The sequence below is a fragment of the Gymnoscopelus microlampas genome, assembly GCF_963454915.1.
Source record: "Gymnoscopelus microlampas genome assembly, chromosome: 9".
In the NCBI taxonomy this organism is placed as follows: domain Eukaryota; kingdom Metazoa; phylum Chordata; class Actinopteri; order Myctophiformes; family Myctophidae; genus Gymnoscopelus; species Gymnoscopelus microlampas.
This window is the reverse complement of record NC_139946.1, coordinates 24060750-24079684: the sequence shown is the minus strand read 5'-3', so window position 1 is coordinate 24079684 and position 18935 is coordinate 24060750. Positions and strand designations below refer to the sequence as shown.

The following is an 18935-nucleotide window of genomic DNA, read 5'->3' as shown; positions in this document are numbered from 1 at the left end:
TATTCTCTGGAACAACATTCGTGATGACTTGAGATCTGCTACAGCTGTGTCATCTTTAAAAGCAGGCATAAGACCTCATTTTCTCAAGCCTTTGGTTTACTTGTGTGTGTGTGTGTGTGTGTGTGTGTGTGTGTGTGTGTGTGTGTGTGTGTGTGTGTGTGTGTGTGTGTGTGTGTGTGTGTGTGTGTGTGTGTGTGTGTGTGTGTGTGTGTGTGTGTGTGTGTGTGTGTGTGTCACTGCTTCCCCATATCTAAAAATAATCTTTTGGTTAGTTAGTTCAGATAGTGTTCATATGACTGATTTGGTGATACCTAGCGACACATTCTACATGCAGCAGACTTGGCCAGAGCCTGTCTGTCGATAGGTTGTGAATGTCACCCTGACAACCAACTGACAATCAATAATAATACAATATACAATAATACAATAAAACCACGGCATGTCCGTCCAGGCCGCGACCGTATCTACAGATCCCTAGGCTGTGGCAAAATTGCAAATAAACAGCTTAAATTGGGGAAAAGTGAGTCAGTCCCTGCATGCCAATGAATGGTCAATACCCACATGCAATTTTAGATCAATTTGAACCCATTGAGGACAAGAGAAGCAACGGTAAAACCAGAACTGGGGCCACTCATCTGGCAATATTTGCTCAATCTTGTGAGTTGTTCAATTATTTGTTTATTATGATGAGCACTGATATTTAACTATTTTGAATAGACCAGCCCTTCAGTGCTCAGTTTAATGAGTTTAATTTGCTGAATTGCTAAAGAGTATTTGAGTCACATTGCAGTGTTTACTATTCAACACACGTACAGGTGCGTGCGTGTATAATTGTTTGGAGCCCTAAAAGATGTAAAATTTTAATTGTGGATTGGTGGAGTTTATAAATGTCTGTGTGTGGGTGGATGAGTGGTGGTGGCTGCTCTTTGTACATCTGTTTGTATAATGTTTGCATAATTATTTATTTAATGTGAATCATATTGAGTTTGCCTGGTATGAAATATACTATCCAGATAAAATTGTCTTGACTAGACTTGAATCTGATTGAGTTACATGTCTCCCAGGCCACCGAGGTTCCTGACCTGGACTTCGACATCGACCTGCCTCCCTGGAACGGAGCAGCCACAGGCAGCACCTGTACAGGTAAAGTCCCAATCTGGAATTGTTCTGAATAAATTCAATTTATATTATTTACATACATACAAGATATGTTGAGAGATAGATGTAAAATATACTATTTTGAAATTGTAAAAATATGCATCCTCTACTGTCATTTGTATTTTTGGTGGTGGTATATTTGTTTATGTTAGTATCACTGATTGGGATTTTGGCATGTTTGGCAACATGGCAGATAAAGACCTGTTTTCATGTAGCATTAGAGGACATCTGAGCTCATGTGTAGGTCTTCTGTGTGGACCTGACCTCAACAGATTGTATTCCATTTTTATTATGTTGTTATATGTTATATGGTTAACTTCTTGTGTTCTTTGATGTGTACTGTTACTTTTATCACTGTACATAAAACTATGCTGTTCTGAATGTCATGTAGTTTATAGCAGTGTTTTATTGCACGTCTATTCAGGAATTACCTAAATATAAATCGGTCTGTCATGGATGCGACATATCAAGTTACAGTACAGTACAGTACAGTACAGTACATAAAGACAACAATAGGAATTTGCTTCAAATGTTGTACAGTTATGCACCCTGAAAAAGTGGGAGCTCTGTGTGATGGTGTGTTAATATAAGGTAGACCCAGGCCTTAACTGGAGAGATCATTGGCCACAATCAGCCAGAGAAAAGGTAGAGATATGTTTTCTGTGAATTAGGAGAAAGAAATGCATACCATCTTTATTTGTTTTACACCAGCATATTTAACCTAAAAGGTGTGGTAACCTATAATATTTGTTTTCTCATTAGAACTCCCTTGGCAGTACACATACAATTTACCCTCTGCTGTCAATTATCGTGGCTACTAAATTCATAATATCATTTATTTAAATTGCCAATTTTGTATAGTCTCAGAGTTGAATGAAGGATCCTTCCCTGTGTACACTCCACTGACTACATTAGCCGAGCTCAGTAAGCCCGTGTGACATGTTGGTACCACTGTCCTTGTGCGTCCAGATGGCGAGGTGAGCGTGGACTCTCTTTCACCTGCCCACACCCTGAGCTCTGTCCCTTCTCCTGCCTCAGTGGAAGCCTTGTCCCCATCATACTCCTTATCAGTAAGTCTTCCCCCTGCCTCGCCGTCTGCACTGTGTTTAACGTGCTCATTTTACATGCAAATATATTTCCTGTCATTGGAGAGAGAGTTTGCGTTTGTTTTGTTCCCTTGTGTTGTTGGTCTACATGATGGGAGTATTTACATTGTTGCCTCTCTTGGCACAGAGTGAAAACGGGATTTCTCACAGATGGTGCTCCAACACATTCATATCACTTTCGCTGGCAGATGCTGCTCTTCTTCTTTTGGACACACACACACACACACACACACACGCACACACGCACACACGCACACTCGCACGCTCCCACGTGTGTGTACACACACACACACACACACACACACACACACACACACACACACACACACACACACACACACACACACACACACCAGATACGCTTCATTAATGACTGCCTTAAACACCTTGTCAAACTAATTATTCACTGTCTGCCTGATATATGCCCCGCCCCCTCATTTAAAAAAGGTGCTGACAACTTTGGACACATTTGCATAATTTAGTAGGCAGATGTTTTCACAGCATGTCAAAACAAGGGCAAAGTTTACATCCTCCTCTCGACCTCCCCAACACTGGTGTCTGTCTGCTGACTGAATGACTGTGTCTGAATCCAAGGACATTTTCTTGTACGACCAGTATCTTTGAATATAATGCCAAGGACATTTGTATTTTAACATATTAATGGTATTGTCTTCCTTCCTTACCTTAGCTATCGTTAATGTGGATCTTCAACTGTTTGTTGCTTTTGATTGACAAAACCACAGGCTCACATTTCTTCACTCTACTCTCATAAATTCCCGTATTGTACTTAAAAACTCACTATACTGTTGCACCAACCTCATTCTGGTTTATTGCTACTCTGTCGTATCCTTAACAGTGCTGTAAAAAAAGAATGTCCTAAGCTTGCTGGGTCTTTCTCTTCTCCAGGATGAGGCCCTGTCTCCACAGTCCCAGCCCTCTCCTGTCTCTGTCTGCTCGGAGTCCAGTGGATACTCTGAGCCCCCTACACCAGCCAAGAGAGCCCCGAAAAGGACCAGCCTGACTGCGCGAGGTGAGACAACCCCCGTCAGCTGACATGGGCTGACATAAGGCTGTCCACAGGATTAGTCTTCTTCGAGTTTTTGTCTTATGCATTTTCAATAATTTAAAGTACATGCTGTAGTTGGTAGTCTTATCAACTGGTAGAGATTCAGTGTGTTGAAGAACCATTTATGTTATGCGTGTAGCGAAGTGAGCTGTGATTGAGCTGTGATTGGTCTTTTGAGGAGACATACACATACATAAAGGTACATCCTGTTCTAGACGGAGGCAAGCTAAACAAACACAGAATACATACAGTATTTTTTTGCCACACTGCATATACAAACCCATCATTTCACGAGTTGTAGTGGAGAGTTTGACTTTGCATTTATTGCAACTGTAAAAAGGACATTTCCCCAAACAGTAACAACCAAAACACCAATGTCCGCCTTTCACATATGAGCCAAACTGCCTTTTAGTCACCAAACACCCTGTACTTCCTTCCTGTCTCCTCTCAGCCAAACCAGCTCAGATAGTCAAGAGGCCCATCCAGCTCAGTACCAAGGTGTCCATCCAGCCCAAGCCACTGATCACAGCAGTCCCCCTGGCTCACGCCACACCTCCCCTGCAGACTAAGACCATCATCATCCAGCCTCTTCAGGCCACCATGCTGCCTGTGGTGAAGGCAGCTCCAATCAGCATCCAGCCAGCGCCCCCTCTAGGTGAGAGTCCACACTGCGCCCCGTTGCACTTGATTGCATCACACCATACTATCATTGTTTACATTGATACAGAACAATCCGCTAGGCTAGCCTGAGGTGAGGTGTGTTACATGTTGTTTTTGATTCTTATGATTAAGAATAGGGCTGCAACTACCAAATATTTTCTTAGTGATTATTCTATCAATTACTTTTTCGATTAATCACATTTTTAAGAATATATATATATATATATATATATATATGTATTCATAAAAAACACGCTTCTTGATAATATATATATATATATATATATATATTATATTTTCATTTACACATATATACATATACGTATGTAATACATACATACGTATTACGTACGTATGTAAATTAATCGATTAACCACATAATTGTTATTTTATACTTTGTCACACAACAGTGTCATGCAAAAATAGTGATGAATAGATTTTGTGACATTCGTTTTTTTTTTTTACTTTTTGCCTATAATGACATGCCTAAAATAGGGATCAAATAGATTATTATATGAAATTATCGATTATTTTTTATAATCGATTAAATCGATTAGTTCGATTAACTGTTGCTCCCCTAATTTAGAGAGCCAATCGTAGTCCTTCTTTCTGATTTTGCTGTTGCAACTTGTCCAGAAGATGGCGCCTTATCCCTATGTTCATTGTTCCCCAGCCTGTTTTGGCCTGGTTGTGGAGTTGCTAGTATGAGATGCAAAGCCAAAATGGGTCATTCAGAGACTGCAAAATGTTTATTCAAACCAAAATATGAAATCACTTGCTTTACTTTGAAGATGGTTGCTACAGTAGCATACAGTTGGTCTACATCACAGTCCCACTCTAAATTAACGGAATGTATTTATATTTAATTTGAACACAATTAGTGTAGGCCTATAGGCCCTTAATAAAACAATGATGTATGTTGTGTGTGTGATAGAAACATGTAAAATATGTGAGGTGTGAGTCCTCTTGGCTTGTTGAAGGTGAAAGGAACCTGCAAAGCAAAATGTCTGAATGTCGATCCAAACAACACTTTTCCTTATACATGTACTTTTGTGTGTGTGTGTGTGTGTGTGTGTGTGCGTGTGCGTGCGCACGCGTGCGCTTGACTCGCAGATACCAATTAAGATAATCTCTGTCCCTTACCTCAGTAGAATGCAGGCCAATGTAAACGCTGATGTCACAGCCGGGAACCCAAGTGGGTGGAATGTTTGAGTCCTGCAGACTCGGCCCTCCTGTCTCAATGATAACAGATGGCACAGATATGAAGGGGCAAGATTTCCAGCTTCGAGGACATTAGCAGGGAGCATGAGGCACTGAGACAGGTCTGCTCGGTGTCTGGTGGTGTTGGTCTCTGCTGGTGTTCTCTTAAATATTCCTGTCTCAGACAGCGTGCCTATTGTTCACATGGGCTCAGCTGTATTTTTGGTTCTTTAAGAACCTTACTTCATTCAAGTTAATCATCGGCTAACACTACACAAAACATAACTTTTTGACTGCCAATGACGAGATTTCTCCTCATATTTTGCTACGGTGAAGTCTGCCAATGACGAGAATGACGAGATTTTGTGTTTTAGGTGGTTTTCCACTAGATGGCGCTGTTTGCTCCTATGGGTCACTGTCTGGCTCTCTGTGAAGCAGAGGAGCAGCGTGTCACGTGAGCGCAAAAACAAACAGCCCGTTCATTCCTTGTTATTCGATTTGGGAGAATGGCTTTTTCTCTGTTTGTGTAGCTTTTTGGCAAAAACAGCCTACATTCAACTGCCCAAAACGATGGAACGGATGATCGCGGCGGCTCGTTTCTTTCCCCCCGGATTCTACGAGCCTTGGATATGTCTCTTAAAGCGATCGGGGGATCGATCACACTGGAGATGAATATTCTATGATTTTTCAAAGGTTAGGGAAAACACTCGAAAATCGCTGGCAGTGCTGTGGCAAATGATGTTTTATTTCTGGCAGTCAAAAAATAATGTAGTAAAATGTAAAATATTCCTTGATGTGAGGATAATAACTGAAGAAGACGGTTGAAAGGAATTCATTGGAGCCTGGGGAAAGTTTGCCGTTTGGAAATGTATTGGTGCACTATGATGCGAGGCTGGGCTCCATGATTTATAGCCGCCAATTCAGAATCTGTTTATAGGCCAGGTATGTTCACTTTCCAAATTCCTCGTATGTGAACATACCTGACCAATAAACAGATTCTGATATGATGGATTTAAATTATGGAGCCTTGCATAATGCACAGCGTTACATTTCCAAACAGCAAACTTACCCAATCCTTACTCCAAATTCGTGGGAACTGTCTTCTACATGAATTCTCCTCCTCTGTCAGCTTGGCATAAGACGAAGCCTTAGCACGACTTACTTTCATTAGCACTGTTGGCTACGATTTGCACTGACAAGTCATTTAGAATGAGGTTGAGACACTGCAGGACTGGCTGAGAAATGGCCCCAGACTGTTGGTACTGTGGCTCTCTGGGCAGGGATAAGCACTGACCGCTACTGTAAACCGTGAACAGGTCATCTATAAACAGGAGACAATATTTTTTGTTGTCGTGGTTTTGCTTGTTTTTTGGTTTCAAACCACAAGCCTGTGTAAATGTGGGCACTGGGCAGACATGCATCTTTATTTGTTTGTGCCCACTCACACAACGCGCGCGCGCACACACACACACACACACACACACACACACACACACACACACACACACACACACACACACACACACACACACACACACACACACACACACACACACACACACACACACACACACACACACACACACACACACACACACACACGTGTGTGCGTGCGTCCACATGCACGCACAAGAAGGCCAAGTTCAGATACATACCAGACATGGTTTGTTGGAACCTACTTTGAGCAATAGATGGGGGGGATTTACTGCATCAGGACAAGTCAGATAAGGGTAAGATATGGTGTCAGTCATGGGAAAGCAACCTTCATGAACTGTCTCATAGCCTGTCCTTAAAACTTGTTGGCGTTCATGTTGTTGTCAATGTGGGGAAAACCCACCCAGTCGATACTTTAAACGGATTAAAACAGAACAGATGGTATATGGACTAATCGAAACTCTTAGCTAAAGCAATATTTGTACACATACATACATGTATACAGACCAAGGGGCCAGCTTCTGAGTTGTAAATTGAGGCTGTATAGGAAGTGACAGTTCATATGAATGGCCTGTAGTCTTGCTGGTTTACCCCTGCTGGTGTCAGAAAGAATTAGGCTCAAACGGATGGGTTTTTGCTGCTTGATTTTTATTACCTTAATAAACATTGTCATAAATACTATATGCTTCCAGTCGCAAGTTTAAAGTCTTCTTTCAATCACCATGATATGCGTTTTGGTAAATTATGGTCCCATTTATTTTAAAATTGATGATGAAGTAGGGTATGCTTTAGGAGGGGCGTGGCTACCTTGTGAGGATTTGATTGACAAGCTACACAACCAATAGCATTCATCCACCCCCGCTCTGGTCCCAACCAATAGCATTCATTCATTTACGGTTTCTTATTTGCATATTCGGACCGGATATAGAAAGATGGCGGATTTGAAATCGTTGAAAAATAGGCTTCATTTACGGTCTGTAGAGTCTATGGGCGTCACTTTGTCCCTTTCTTTTTTACAGTCTGCAGACGCATACATAAAAGGTCACACCCTCATATTCGAACACTCTCTAACGCTGTTAGGAATGTAGTGTGTGTTTAGACCTCGGGTCATTGACAGTAAACATCGTTTCCACCTGAACTTAGCACACAGCGGGTCTTGTTAAAGTCCAGGGGTTAATGCGGGTCACTGGGGAATGAGGGAAGGTTGTGGCATCTGCACAAGGAGGCTGTTCGGAAGAGCTAGAATGATATGACTGCCAGCTGCAACGGGTTAGCGAGGGATGAGGTTCTTGTTGTTCATGTTCTGTCCAGACAAATGTGGGACATGAACTCAAGCACAGAGTAAAGACACACACACACACACACACACACACACACACACACACACACACACACACACACACACACACACACACACACACACACACACACACACACACACACACACACACACACACACACACACACACACACACAATTAAGACATGCATACAAACAGAGAGACTAAAAAATAAACACAAACATAGGAACAAAGACATGCACAATCACAGCCAAAGCTGGTCATAATAGTAAAAGTATAGTTACGGTGTGGCTGCCTCCTGTAATTTAAGTGTGCGTGGTGTTGTGTGTGTTTTTCAGGACGTCCCATGGTGCTGACACAGCCAGGCCAGGTGCTACAGATCCAGACACCACAGACGGTCGGGGGCCATGTGGTCACCATGCCAACGCTGAGCCAGGACATGGCCGTGACGGGCACTGTCGCCGCTCCGCAGATGGTCTCCGTCACACTCCGAGCCCCCTCCTCAGATGATGACGTAAGTCCTGTCCACAGCGTTCTTATTTGTCCGCTCAGAAATCTAAGCTTAGTTTGCAAAACGTGAGGGTTTTGTACTCTGTGTGTATGTGTGTGAAATAAGGGGCAAGATTGCACACAGACGTCAGGCCAAGGTCAAATAATAATTGTTAACAGCTCTGAGACTCTATGGCAATTCCTGTCTCTCAGGAATCCTTTTAAGGATTCTGTTGATTTTTTTCTGCGGCAAATAGACGAAGCCGCCAGCAGCCGACTACATGAGGCGTCACAGCAGCAAGGGCTGGCAGTGATCCCTTCAAATAAATTCAGTATCTCGGTTTCAATACTCGGATACGTTTTCCATGTGGGAAATGGCGCCGCCATCAAGCCCCTTCTCCTACTCTACTGTACCGCACCGCTTCATTGTTTTCAAATTGGTCCCCTGACGTCATCTGTGAGGTCTGTCTGCATCTGAAAATACTTGGGACCACCACTGATGTGGATCAGGTTTTAATAGTTTCTCCTCCACTTCTAATAGTCATTAAAGAATTTCCCCTGTTTATTATGGTAAATTGTGTAAAATGAAGATCCCAATCCCTCATTCTTAATACAGTATGTATTTGATATAACTTTGCCATGATTGGTTGAGTTCTCTTTCCCTATAAGTGTGGGGTTGTCATGGGTGGGAACTGGGAAGAATGAATAGGCAAGGGGTGGGCGACATTTTTAGGCACAAGATCTACTTCATTGTTTTCCAAGGCTGGTGAGCTCTACCATCGCCAGACAGTAAAAACCACCACCGCTTTATGTCTTATTATATTACTAATAATTAAATTTGAATAATGCAAACATAGACTTAGGTAAATAAGATTAAGTAAACATAAAGTTAACATAAAGTCATTGTTTAATATGTGTTATGTGTAATTGTGTTATGCACAGCACAACAATAATGCAATTTATAGAACTTTTATTCTGATGACAGCACTTGATCCAGTTTCATATGGTTGAGATTTTAATTCCCTCTTTATTTTTCTCAGTTCACTGTCGGCTGGAAAGGTCCTGACAAATGATTTGTGGTCTGTCAGAAAGTGTCTATCCTGCTGCACTGTTGTTGCTGATGAGACATAAACTTTCCATTTGACATCACATGTCGAAAGTGTAATTCTCTTTCCATTCTGCATGGACATTGCACGTCTTTTGTCTCTTGGTGTCTCTTCCTGAGCTCATTCTGAATACTGTTGTCTTGCGTCATCTCGTGCGCTGTGGTTGAAAAGTACTGTAATAGACTAGTACTAAATAGACGGCCGTAGCTGAGTGGGTAGAGAGACCGCCTGGGAAACAGAAGGTCCCCGGTTCGCACTCCAGCCCCAGTCGACGTGTCCCTAAGCAAGACACTTGACCCCTAACTGCTCCCCAAGGCGCTTCCCCCGTAGCGCCCACTGCTCCTGATACTTCTGATGGGTTAAATGCAGATACCACATTTCACTGTATATACAAATGTATAGTGACAAATACTGCAATGGAGTATGGACCTAATTATTATATTATTATTAGATGACATACCTAGACGCTCACATTCAAACCAGTTAACATGAGTGTTGATATGAATGAATGTTTTTGATTGGGTTTTCAAATTGCCCCGCAATCGACCAAAAAGACCCTTGGGATTTGATCAGTTTGTCTTGAAGACGTGTTTGCCCACCACTGGCATGTTTAAAGTCCGCCCTTCTAGCCAGATGTACTTCCTGTCCACCCCCCCCCCCCCCTTTCCCCTTAAATATCTCACCAAACCATGCACAGTTGTGGATGGAAATCACACGTCACACCGCTATGGCAACCAGGCGTATTTTCACTAAGGTGATGTAAAGTGAAAGTGACAGCAAAAGCGAGCAGAATGTCTCAGAGGACAGTCGAGGTGGAAGATTACTTTCCTCCACCTTCACCTATAATAAAATCAAATAAAACCCAATACGGTAGAGCCTAGATTTGATAATCAACTAGCCAATGGGACCTGGATAATAGTGTTAGGTATCACTTTTAGCCAAATACCCTTTCAAGAGGAGCTTAAAATGCTGAGCTTTGTGCTAAAAATGCAATTATTTGTCAAGAATCATCTATTGCGCCTCTGGAATCAATGTATACCACTACAGGTTGGCAAAGGAAAACAAAGGTGGGTGGAGGTGTGCTTTAATGGGCTTGCTGTTGCCCAAAGTCCTCATCTGAAAGTTTTTATTGGTAATGCAATTTTGAGAGAATCACACATGCCTCTGATTAATAGAAATCTTAACAGTAGTCAAACTGATCGTGTAAGAAACTCTTTCTCTATCTCTGTCTCTGCCCCAGCCCCACTGTATTGCTTCTTGTTTCGTTCTCCCTGGGTGTTTGGGTGGGAGGTTGTCAGACTATGGTGGAGGGCTCCTCTAAGGTTGTGTACACTCAGTTGCAGCCTAAATAGAACCATGGCTTGAGCAATTATCATGCAAAGCCTATTCATAATGATAATAAAGGTCATGCTTTCAAGGGGTGGTCTGATAGGCGTGCGTGCGTGCGTGTGTTAAGACAGAGGGAGATAGTTAGTGCATAAAATTATGAATGTATGAGTACAGGCGTGCGAGTGTGCACTTGCATAGCTTGTTAACTATGATTTTGTAGTTGCTATGGTCACTCGTGGACTGGATACTGTCGGTAACATATATTCTCTCATCTTGACCTATTTTTAGCTTGTTGGATTTAAAAAACTGTTAACTTTAATATTCCAGGATAAAATACTGTAACATAAAACAGCAGGGGGAAAAAAATGGAACGCCTGTCATCACTATTATTGTTATTGTACATGATGTTTGATGTGTCTTTTCCAGAGGAGTTATACAACTACAGCTCTCTCAGTCTCACTCTTGGGCCAGTAACTCAACCCCCAAGCAAGCAAAACAGGCAATCCTATGACCAAACATAGTAAATATAGCCAACAGCTAGGACTCAGAAATATAACAGATTTATGATGATCTAAGTGGTCATCACTGTAGACCATGAATTTCCATGATTCTTCCATTGGGATATTGGTTTTCTGGAGCCAGAACATTCGCAGATACAACAGTCATTATTGGCCTCTGCTTTATTTGTGCCGATGGGAGTTTTACTGGAAGGACCCATGTCTTACGTAACGTCAAATCATGTTTTTGACCTTGTCTTAGAAGGAATCGGACATTGTGATATAACAAAGGGCGGTTTCCTGCTGCCTTTGACCGCGAAAGGGTGATGTCAGGACAGCTGGGGTGGAAAGATGCAGGCACACCACACACACACACACACACACACACACACACACACACACACACACACACACACACACACACACACACACACCTATTTATCTTACATTTCTTACTTGCTTACGTTTCTTGTCTTTTTTTGTGAAAAACTGACAAGAACAGGTTTAGACTCTTGCAAACAACCAGCATGTAATCACAATGAGAGTAACAAATCCATTAATAAAAATAATCTACCTATCAACTTGATATCCAATAATTACCTTGGTTCAATTACCGTAGTTATGTGTTGTAAAAGCACAGTAAATGACGTTGTTTTGTTTTCAGATCACACAGACAGAAGTAGAATGAATGTAAAAAACAATCAAACAATGTTAAATCATCACATCATAAACTATAGGGTCCCCCTGCATGAATACAGGATAAATTAAAAATAGCAACATTGTGTGAGTCAGGCTAGAATTTTCAAAAAAGAAAAGTCAGGCAAACACAGAGGAGGGAGCGCACACCTGCGTTGATGAGGTGCTGGTCACAGCTCTTAGCCACGATGCAAAAAGTTTATTTAAAAGGAAACAAACGTTTCAGCAGTAAAGTCTTTCTCAGGGTTTAACGAAGTTAGTAAAGTGACAAAAGTGACAAAAGTTTGACAAATAGCGACAATAGCACAACTACAAGTCATGGCGCGGAATTGTGTTAAAATAAAATAGTCTAACTGGTATTGTGGCAATGGCGAAAAACTAAACAAAAAACTCTCCTGGCACGCTTCTGTTCAGGATATTCACGATTATCCCGATAATCTTGAGTGTTTTTATCATGATTAAAAGATCAAATCTTATATCCTCCCATCCCTACAATCAAGTAACGTGCGGTATCCCTCCTTCACACACTCATCCCTCCTAGGCCTGGATAATGACAATGCAGCATGGTCACACACAGACCACACGGCTTTCAGGGGATCTTGTAAGGTACTACTTAACTGCGGCATGGACTGCCAATGAGACTTAAACCAGGCGTAAGCAAAACACGAAAACTCAATTACAGCGCTCCTTGTTTATACTACAAGCCTGCGGTTTCTCAATAAAAGTCTCCCTCAACCTTTTGTTCGTGTATTCAGGGCGGGAGCGTTAACTGTGTTCCATTAACCCATTAAGACCTGAGGCCGCTTCTAAACATTTTCTAAATCCTAACAGTTTTTCGGAAAAAAATGTAAAAAAAATATTTTCACGATTTTTCAAAAATAGCAGATCTACAAGCTCATAGCGCGGCACTCGGTGCCGCGCTATGAGCTTGTATATCTGCTATTTTTGAATAGCCAAAGGCATCTAAAGTGACAGATGCGTTCCAGGTCTAAATGGGTTAAAGGCCCAGAGCTCAGCTCAAGCACAATGGCCTTCATTTTTTTATTCCCTCTCCTGATTAGACTTAAAGCACGCACAGGCCTATGCTCCTCTAACCTTTAACTATAAGTCTTTGTATCTCAACGGGATGCTCTGCAGAGCCAGGTCACTGAGCACCGCTGCCCTGACTAACAGTGTGCTCAGTTCTTCTCACAGGCGGCTGTCTGCAGCACAAACCATCCCTTGTGGGTTTCCCTGCATTCTGACCTCTTGGCGCGTTGTTAAGTGACGAATGCGCCCTCATTCACTCTCTCTTCTCCATTTGTCTTCCTCTTCTTGTTTTGTGTGAACACCACTTTCTTGTTAATGCTGTGTCATTCTTCTTATGATGCACTTTTTCTTCAAGTCCCTCTTTAGTAGAATATATTGATTGCTTCTGCTGTGAGACAATCACGAAATATTCCTCAGAAAACCGTTGCAAATTTCAGCTGCTAGAGTGTTACATGATGAATCGCGTTCTCTCTGGATGAGAGCAACATAAATTGCAACCCTGAGATGTGAACATCCTATGATACCAGTTGACTTATGTATGTTGACTAATGACTACCATGTTTGCATGAGTCATTTTTCATGATAACCACTTGACCTGAGTTGGCTCTTGGTACTTGGACCACTTTTTCCCTCTATACCTAATGTATTTGCCAACAATAGCCGACCGACAAGCTCACAAGTGAGCTTGTCAATCGGCTATTTTTGTCTAATGTTCCCCCCAGAATATGGATGCTGGGGTTCAAGTGCTTAACCCCCTCAGTAACATTTCATAAGTGGTGGTCGTTGTCTCTGTGAACGTTGGCCTTTGACTGTGAAAACACTCTGCCGCTAAAACTGGCTGAGAGGAACTCGTCCTAATTATCATCATGGGCATAATGGAGTCTGGAGAGACGCTCGCTGTGCCAGACCTCGAGAGCATTGGAGAGGAATTCCAAGCCCCTGAGTCCAAGACAAACAAGCCTCTCAGCCCATTTGTGAAGCCGGCCGAGTCAACAAAGTTTACAATAAGCAATTAAAGAGGAGGGGTCAGACACGTTGATCTGTGAGGAAAAAAAGAGCAAAATTATACAAGGCCTTTTGGAGTCGACACCTCAGTGAAAAACTATTTGCCTGGTTCTCAGGATAGAGTTGCAGACAGAAGTTCAAAAAGGGCAAAGGATTTAAATCATAAATCCAGCATAGTATTTGAACTGGACTTGGTGAATAGTATTCTTCCACAGATGCACTTAAAAAAAGAAAGAAGGAAAGATCTGTATCTGAAGTAGGTACAGTTTGAAGGGTTGCCAGCTTGCCATATCAGCTCTGCAGCACCAGTCCAGTGTGATGATTTATTGTTCCTTAACGTAACTCAGCTGCAGCCTTGGGCCACTGAAAAACACTTGAGCCATATGATGTGTGTGTGTGTGTGTCTGCTGCTATTCGGACCAACTGCAGCTGTGCTCATTTTATAAGCTCATTGTGGTTTGGATACGGCACAGTGGTTGGTTAAAGATGGCAGGCTTTAACCAGGTGCATTTTGTGTGTGTGTGTGTGTGTGTGTGTGTGTGTGTGTGTGTGTGTGTGTGTGTGTGTGTGTGTGTGTGTGTGTGTGTGTGTGTGTGTGTGTGTGTGTGTGTGTGTGTGTGTGTGTGTGTGTGTGTGTGTGTGTGTGTGTGTGTGTGTGTGTGTGTGTGTGTGTGTGTTCGTGTATGTGTCGCTGCCTGCATCTCTCTGTGCACAGAATCCTGGCCTATAGTTATCGTTGCTGTCGGGCAGAAACCTTATATCTCTGTATTTCAACTTTTTGTTTTCTCATAAATGAATGCCCTCACTTCATCATGTGTCACACAAAAGTAGTTTAAAATAACACATCTACAAACTCACAACGCGTCATGATGCGACACATTGTGAGCTTGCTGATCTGCTATTTTCCCTATTTTAAAATGTTTTTGAAATAATAATAAACAAGGAACGTTTTGGACATACAAGGTTTCCACCCGACGGCAACGTTATGCTCTGTAAGCCTCGGTGTAAAACGGCTACTAATGATTACATATCTGGGACAGGTGTTGTGCGGGACAGGGGATTTGTGACAGCTGTAAACAGCCATCAGGGATTGTGTCACTGCGATGTAATGGCCTCCTACGCGCTCAGGGATTTGGCTTATATGTTCTGGTGTGTAAATCATCTCAGCCTGGCAATGCTGCAGGCCTCAGCGAATCCCCCACCGCGGGTAGGAGGGACACTAGTGGAGCGTGACGTGAATTCAGGGTTTGGGTCGGCCCAGAGAGATGAAGATGGAACTGATGAAAATGTCTCAACGCAGCAATCAAAGCTCCATTCTATTATGTTTTTATTTATTTATTTATTTTAATCTGATGCTTCACAGAGACTATTTGTCTATTGTTGGACTGTGGTCTGTTTCTGATACTTTTGTTTGTTGTAATAGAATAATTTGCTGCATTGTTCGGGTAACTGGAAATTACTTTTGGTACAGCATGATTGCCTGGAATAATTCTGCAATGTACATGGCCACATGGTGGGTTCACACCAAATAGCAGATGATGGATGCAAAAACAGAGAAAATTAAAGGCAGAAAATGGTGCAACATGTGTACAGGTACTATAACAGGCATCAGATAATAAATACAGACATGGAACATATAGAATACATATGTATGTGTAGTGTTAGTGTCAGGGATTGTTTCTCAAGTGGTAGAACTATGCTGAGTTCATATAACATCTGATGGAGATGCATGCGTTTTTCGTAAAGCCCATCTCTTCAAAGCATACCTCGTGTCACGTTCGTGAATAACAATTCAAAATGCATACATAGCCTCAGTCAATTTGACCAAACGTTCGCCTTTCTTCGCCTTGTTGTCAATGCTTTCATCCTTTGCCCTTACAAAGAAGTCCTATAACACCTGTGGGTTGTGGAACACACGTGCCACTGTTAGCAGGGTTAACATCCTCTTGTAAACTCGAGAAAAGTTTTCCTCTTGTGAAGTTAAGACCTTGTGAAGTGAAGACCGCCCCGTTTGAACGAACTGATGGGTCATCGTGCACTTCCTCCTGATTTAACCTTTTGACCTTTTCAGTGGAATGTGCAGGCCTGAACAGCAGGGCAGTGACCAGGTGTGCAAGGATTCCTTGCTGTTACGGGTGTGGGGAGTGAGGAGACCCACAGGATTGGCTGGTTTTTAGCCACCTAGTATACTGTATTCACTACTAGTGCCACCACTGTATTTTGGTCACTGAGAAGCTCTAGTGGTTAGGTTAGGAGCTCTAGTGCCTTGCTGAACTCTAGTTGTGGGCATAAGTGGTTGTTAACCACCTATTTTATACTTCGTCGTACGATGGTGTCGTTTGAAAATAGCAGATTTATAAGCTCACAACGTGTTGCATCGTGACGCATAGTGAGCTTAAAGATTTGCTATTTTGTAACTTTTTAGAATGTTAAAAAATGTGTGCCTATAACGACATGCCCAAAATAGGGACGCCAGGTTGAATGTGATTAAGGAAGCACACACTGTTTAATGATGCACTGCCCCCCTGTCCAAGCTCAGATTTTCCTAGGGTTTCGTATTTTGCCTCTCTCATTCATAAGAAAACGGTTGAATGCCTTTAATTGAGAGAGGTGCCATTCTTCCATCTTAGCTCCCTGCCCCACATTCGTCTCTTCAGCCTCAGCACCGCAGCGGTGTGAAGTCCCTCCCTTTCTCCCTCGCTGCTCCATGGTAACCGCTTACTCATGATGTTCCCAGGCTCCGGGCTGGTGGCACAGCTCCCAGTTCTAAGCCAGGAGACAGAGAGAGAGAGAGAGAGAAAGAGAGAGAGGTTTCTCAGGAGACAGGAACACAAATACAAGGATCCAAATAACTTAATCACCAGCAGGGCTATTATGACCGGGGACTTAGGGGCTTACTGGTGGGTGTTGTTTTTGTTTGGGGAAGGGTAGTTGAAGCGGGTATAGCTGGGACAATGAAGGTTTCTGGGCCCCTCAGTCAATGGGTCATGTTAAGTTGCCTCCGCTGCTCATGTTAAGATTTATGCTCGTTGGTCGGGTCAGGTGGGGTGAACAGAACTTTACACACCCAGCAGTTTGGTTTCTATCTCACCGAGGATGTTCTTGTACAGTGGCTTGTGTACCACTGTACAGACTGCTTCAGGTGTTGTTGTTGTTTGTTGGGTGTCCTTTGCAAAAAAAATCTGGACGCTAATGGTTGTAGGAAATGCTTCTATAAACAAAATCCAGTGATTCTAAATGGGAAAATTATGCAAAATCCCATGTTTATTTCCAGACCATCTCAAGTGTGTAAATCTTTGACTTCAGTAATTAAGAACTATGCCTGAATGCTTTTTTCCCCCTTCTCTTTTACAGTGTGTGTGTGTCCGTGTCCTGGTGTTTATATGTGTATGATGTGACCTCATCCCTCATTGCATGACACTGTCTGTAAACAGTCACTCCATCACGTCTACACCGGAGTGTAGCGTCCCCTCTCTCATAACCCCTGTTCTGCCTCGGTGAGTGTGACCTCTTGATCCCTCTAGAGGATGTAGCCGTAAATATTTCCAGCAGAAGTTTTGATCGTGCAGACTTCGGGGGGCGGGGGTTGTGGGGGTGAGTGGGGCTGGGGGTGCTCCGTCAGTCTTCAGAGCAATAAAGCTAGAGGTAATCCGATATGGATTTTTCAAGGCCCATACCGGAACAGGAAAGCCAACAGGCCGGTATCAGCAGATTATTTCTTGCTTCTCTCGCTCAAACATTTCCGCTATCCATTATTAATGTAGCTCTGTACCCTAAAAGTAATCCCTTAGCCGCCGATCCCAATGGTACAAAATGCTAATATCTGCCCGATATATACAGGTCAATCTGATATATTGGACGACCTCTTGTTAAAACCTGTGTCACGTTGCAGAGGAATCGTTTATTCTGTGACACATGCCTGTTTATTATTCTCTACTGTACTCTGAGGCTTCGATGACCCAAGACTTCTTCCCAGAGTGCTCATGTACAAAGAGCCTGGCTTTTATGTAGCTCCCACCAACCTACTCCCCCCCCCCCCTCCCCTCATCCCTTTCCATTTTCTTTCTCACTCTGACATGCTTCTTTTTACCATCCTTCCTTCTTACCATCATCCCTCCCTCACCCCTCCCCAGTACTCCTGGGTTTCTCACAGGCTTAATTTTAAGGAGCCGCATTCCTTAGTGTTGTCCACTGCCCTTCTTTGTGTGTGTGTGTGCGTGTGCGTGTGCGCGTGCACGTGGCAGAGAATAGGGTGAAAGAGAAACCTTTGGAATAACGGCAACAGACTATATGCTTGTTTCGGCATTAAGCAGCATGCCTATAATGGCCTGGGTTACCTGTATACTGTCTTGCAGTGATTCTCAACCTTTATAAATTCAAGGACCCCCCAGGACCTTCGTCAGTGCTATAATGGTTGGACACAGACAAATACACTGCATTTGAAATGTAACACAAATGTGTAATCCTGTTTTTTTCCTGTCTGCAATTGATCTGTCCACGCCCTATGGTAGCCATGGTGATGACCTTGAGTAGTGATCCTCAGCACCTGAGCTGAGGTGATCAAGCACCCTATAAAAGCAGTGTATTTGTCTGTGTCCAACCATTATAGCACTGACGAAGGTCCTGGGAGGACTTAAAACGTTTTGCTTTTTAATCCACTGAGCACTGAGCACATTATGGGCATCACAAAATAAAGAAAAATGATTTTCGTCTAGGGAGTTTTTCCTATACCTCCATGCAGTGAGCGAGTCTCCTTTTGTCAGTTCACCTTTATGTTGTTCGAGACCACCGCACCTGCAGTTAATCCTCACCAAAAGGACAAAGAAAGGCGCAACAGTTCTCCTGTTCTTTAAATTCAAG

General features: G+C 42.8%; 1 protein-coding gene across 2 annotated transcripts in view; it reads left to right on the top strand.

The window, feature by feature from the left end:
- atf6 (activating transcription factor 6) overlaps positions 1-18935 on the top strand; it is a 54191-nt gene that overhangs the window by 5272 nt on the left and 29984 nt on the right. For both annotated transcript variants that reach the window (XM_084065779.1, XM_084065778.1), the window contains exons 3-7: positions 1065-1143; positions 2128-2228; positions 3171-3294; positions 3782-3985; positions 8263-8438. In XM_084065779.1, the coding sequence (XP_083921905.1) occupies positions 1065-1143; positions 2128-2228; positions 3171-3294; positions 3782-3985; positions 8263-8438 (684 nt within the window). The remainder of the gene's footprint in view (positions 1-1064; positions 1144-2127; positions 2229-3170; positions 3295-3781; positions 3986-8262; positions 8439-18935) is intronic.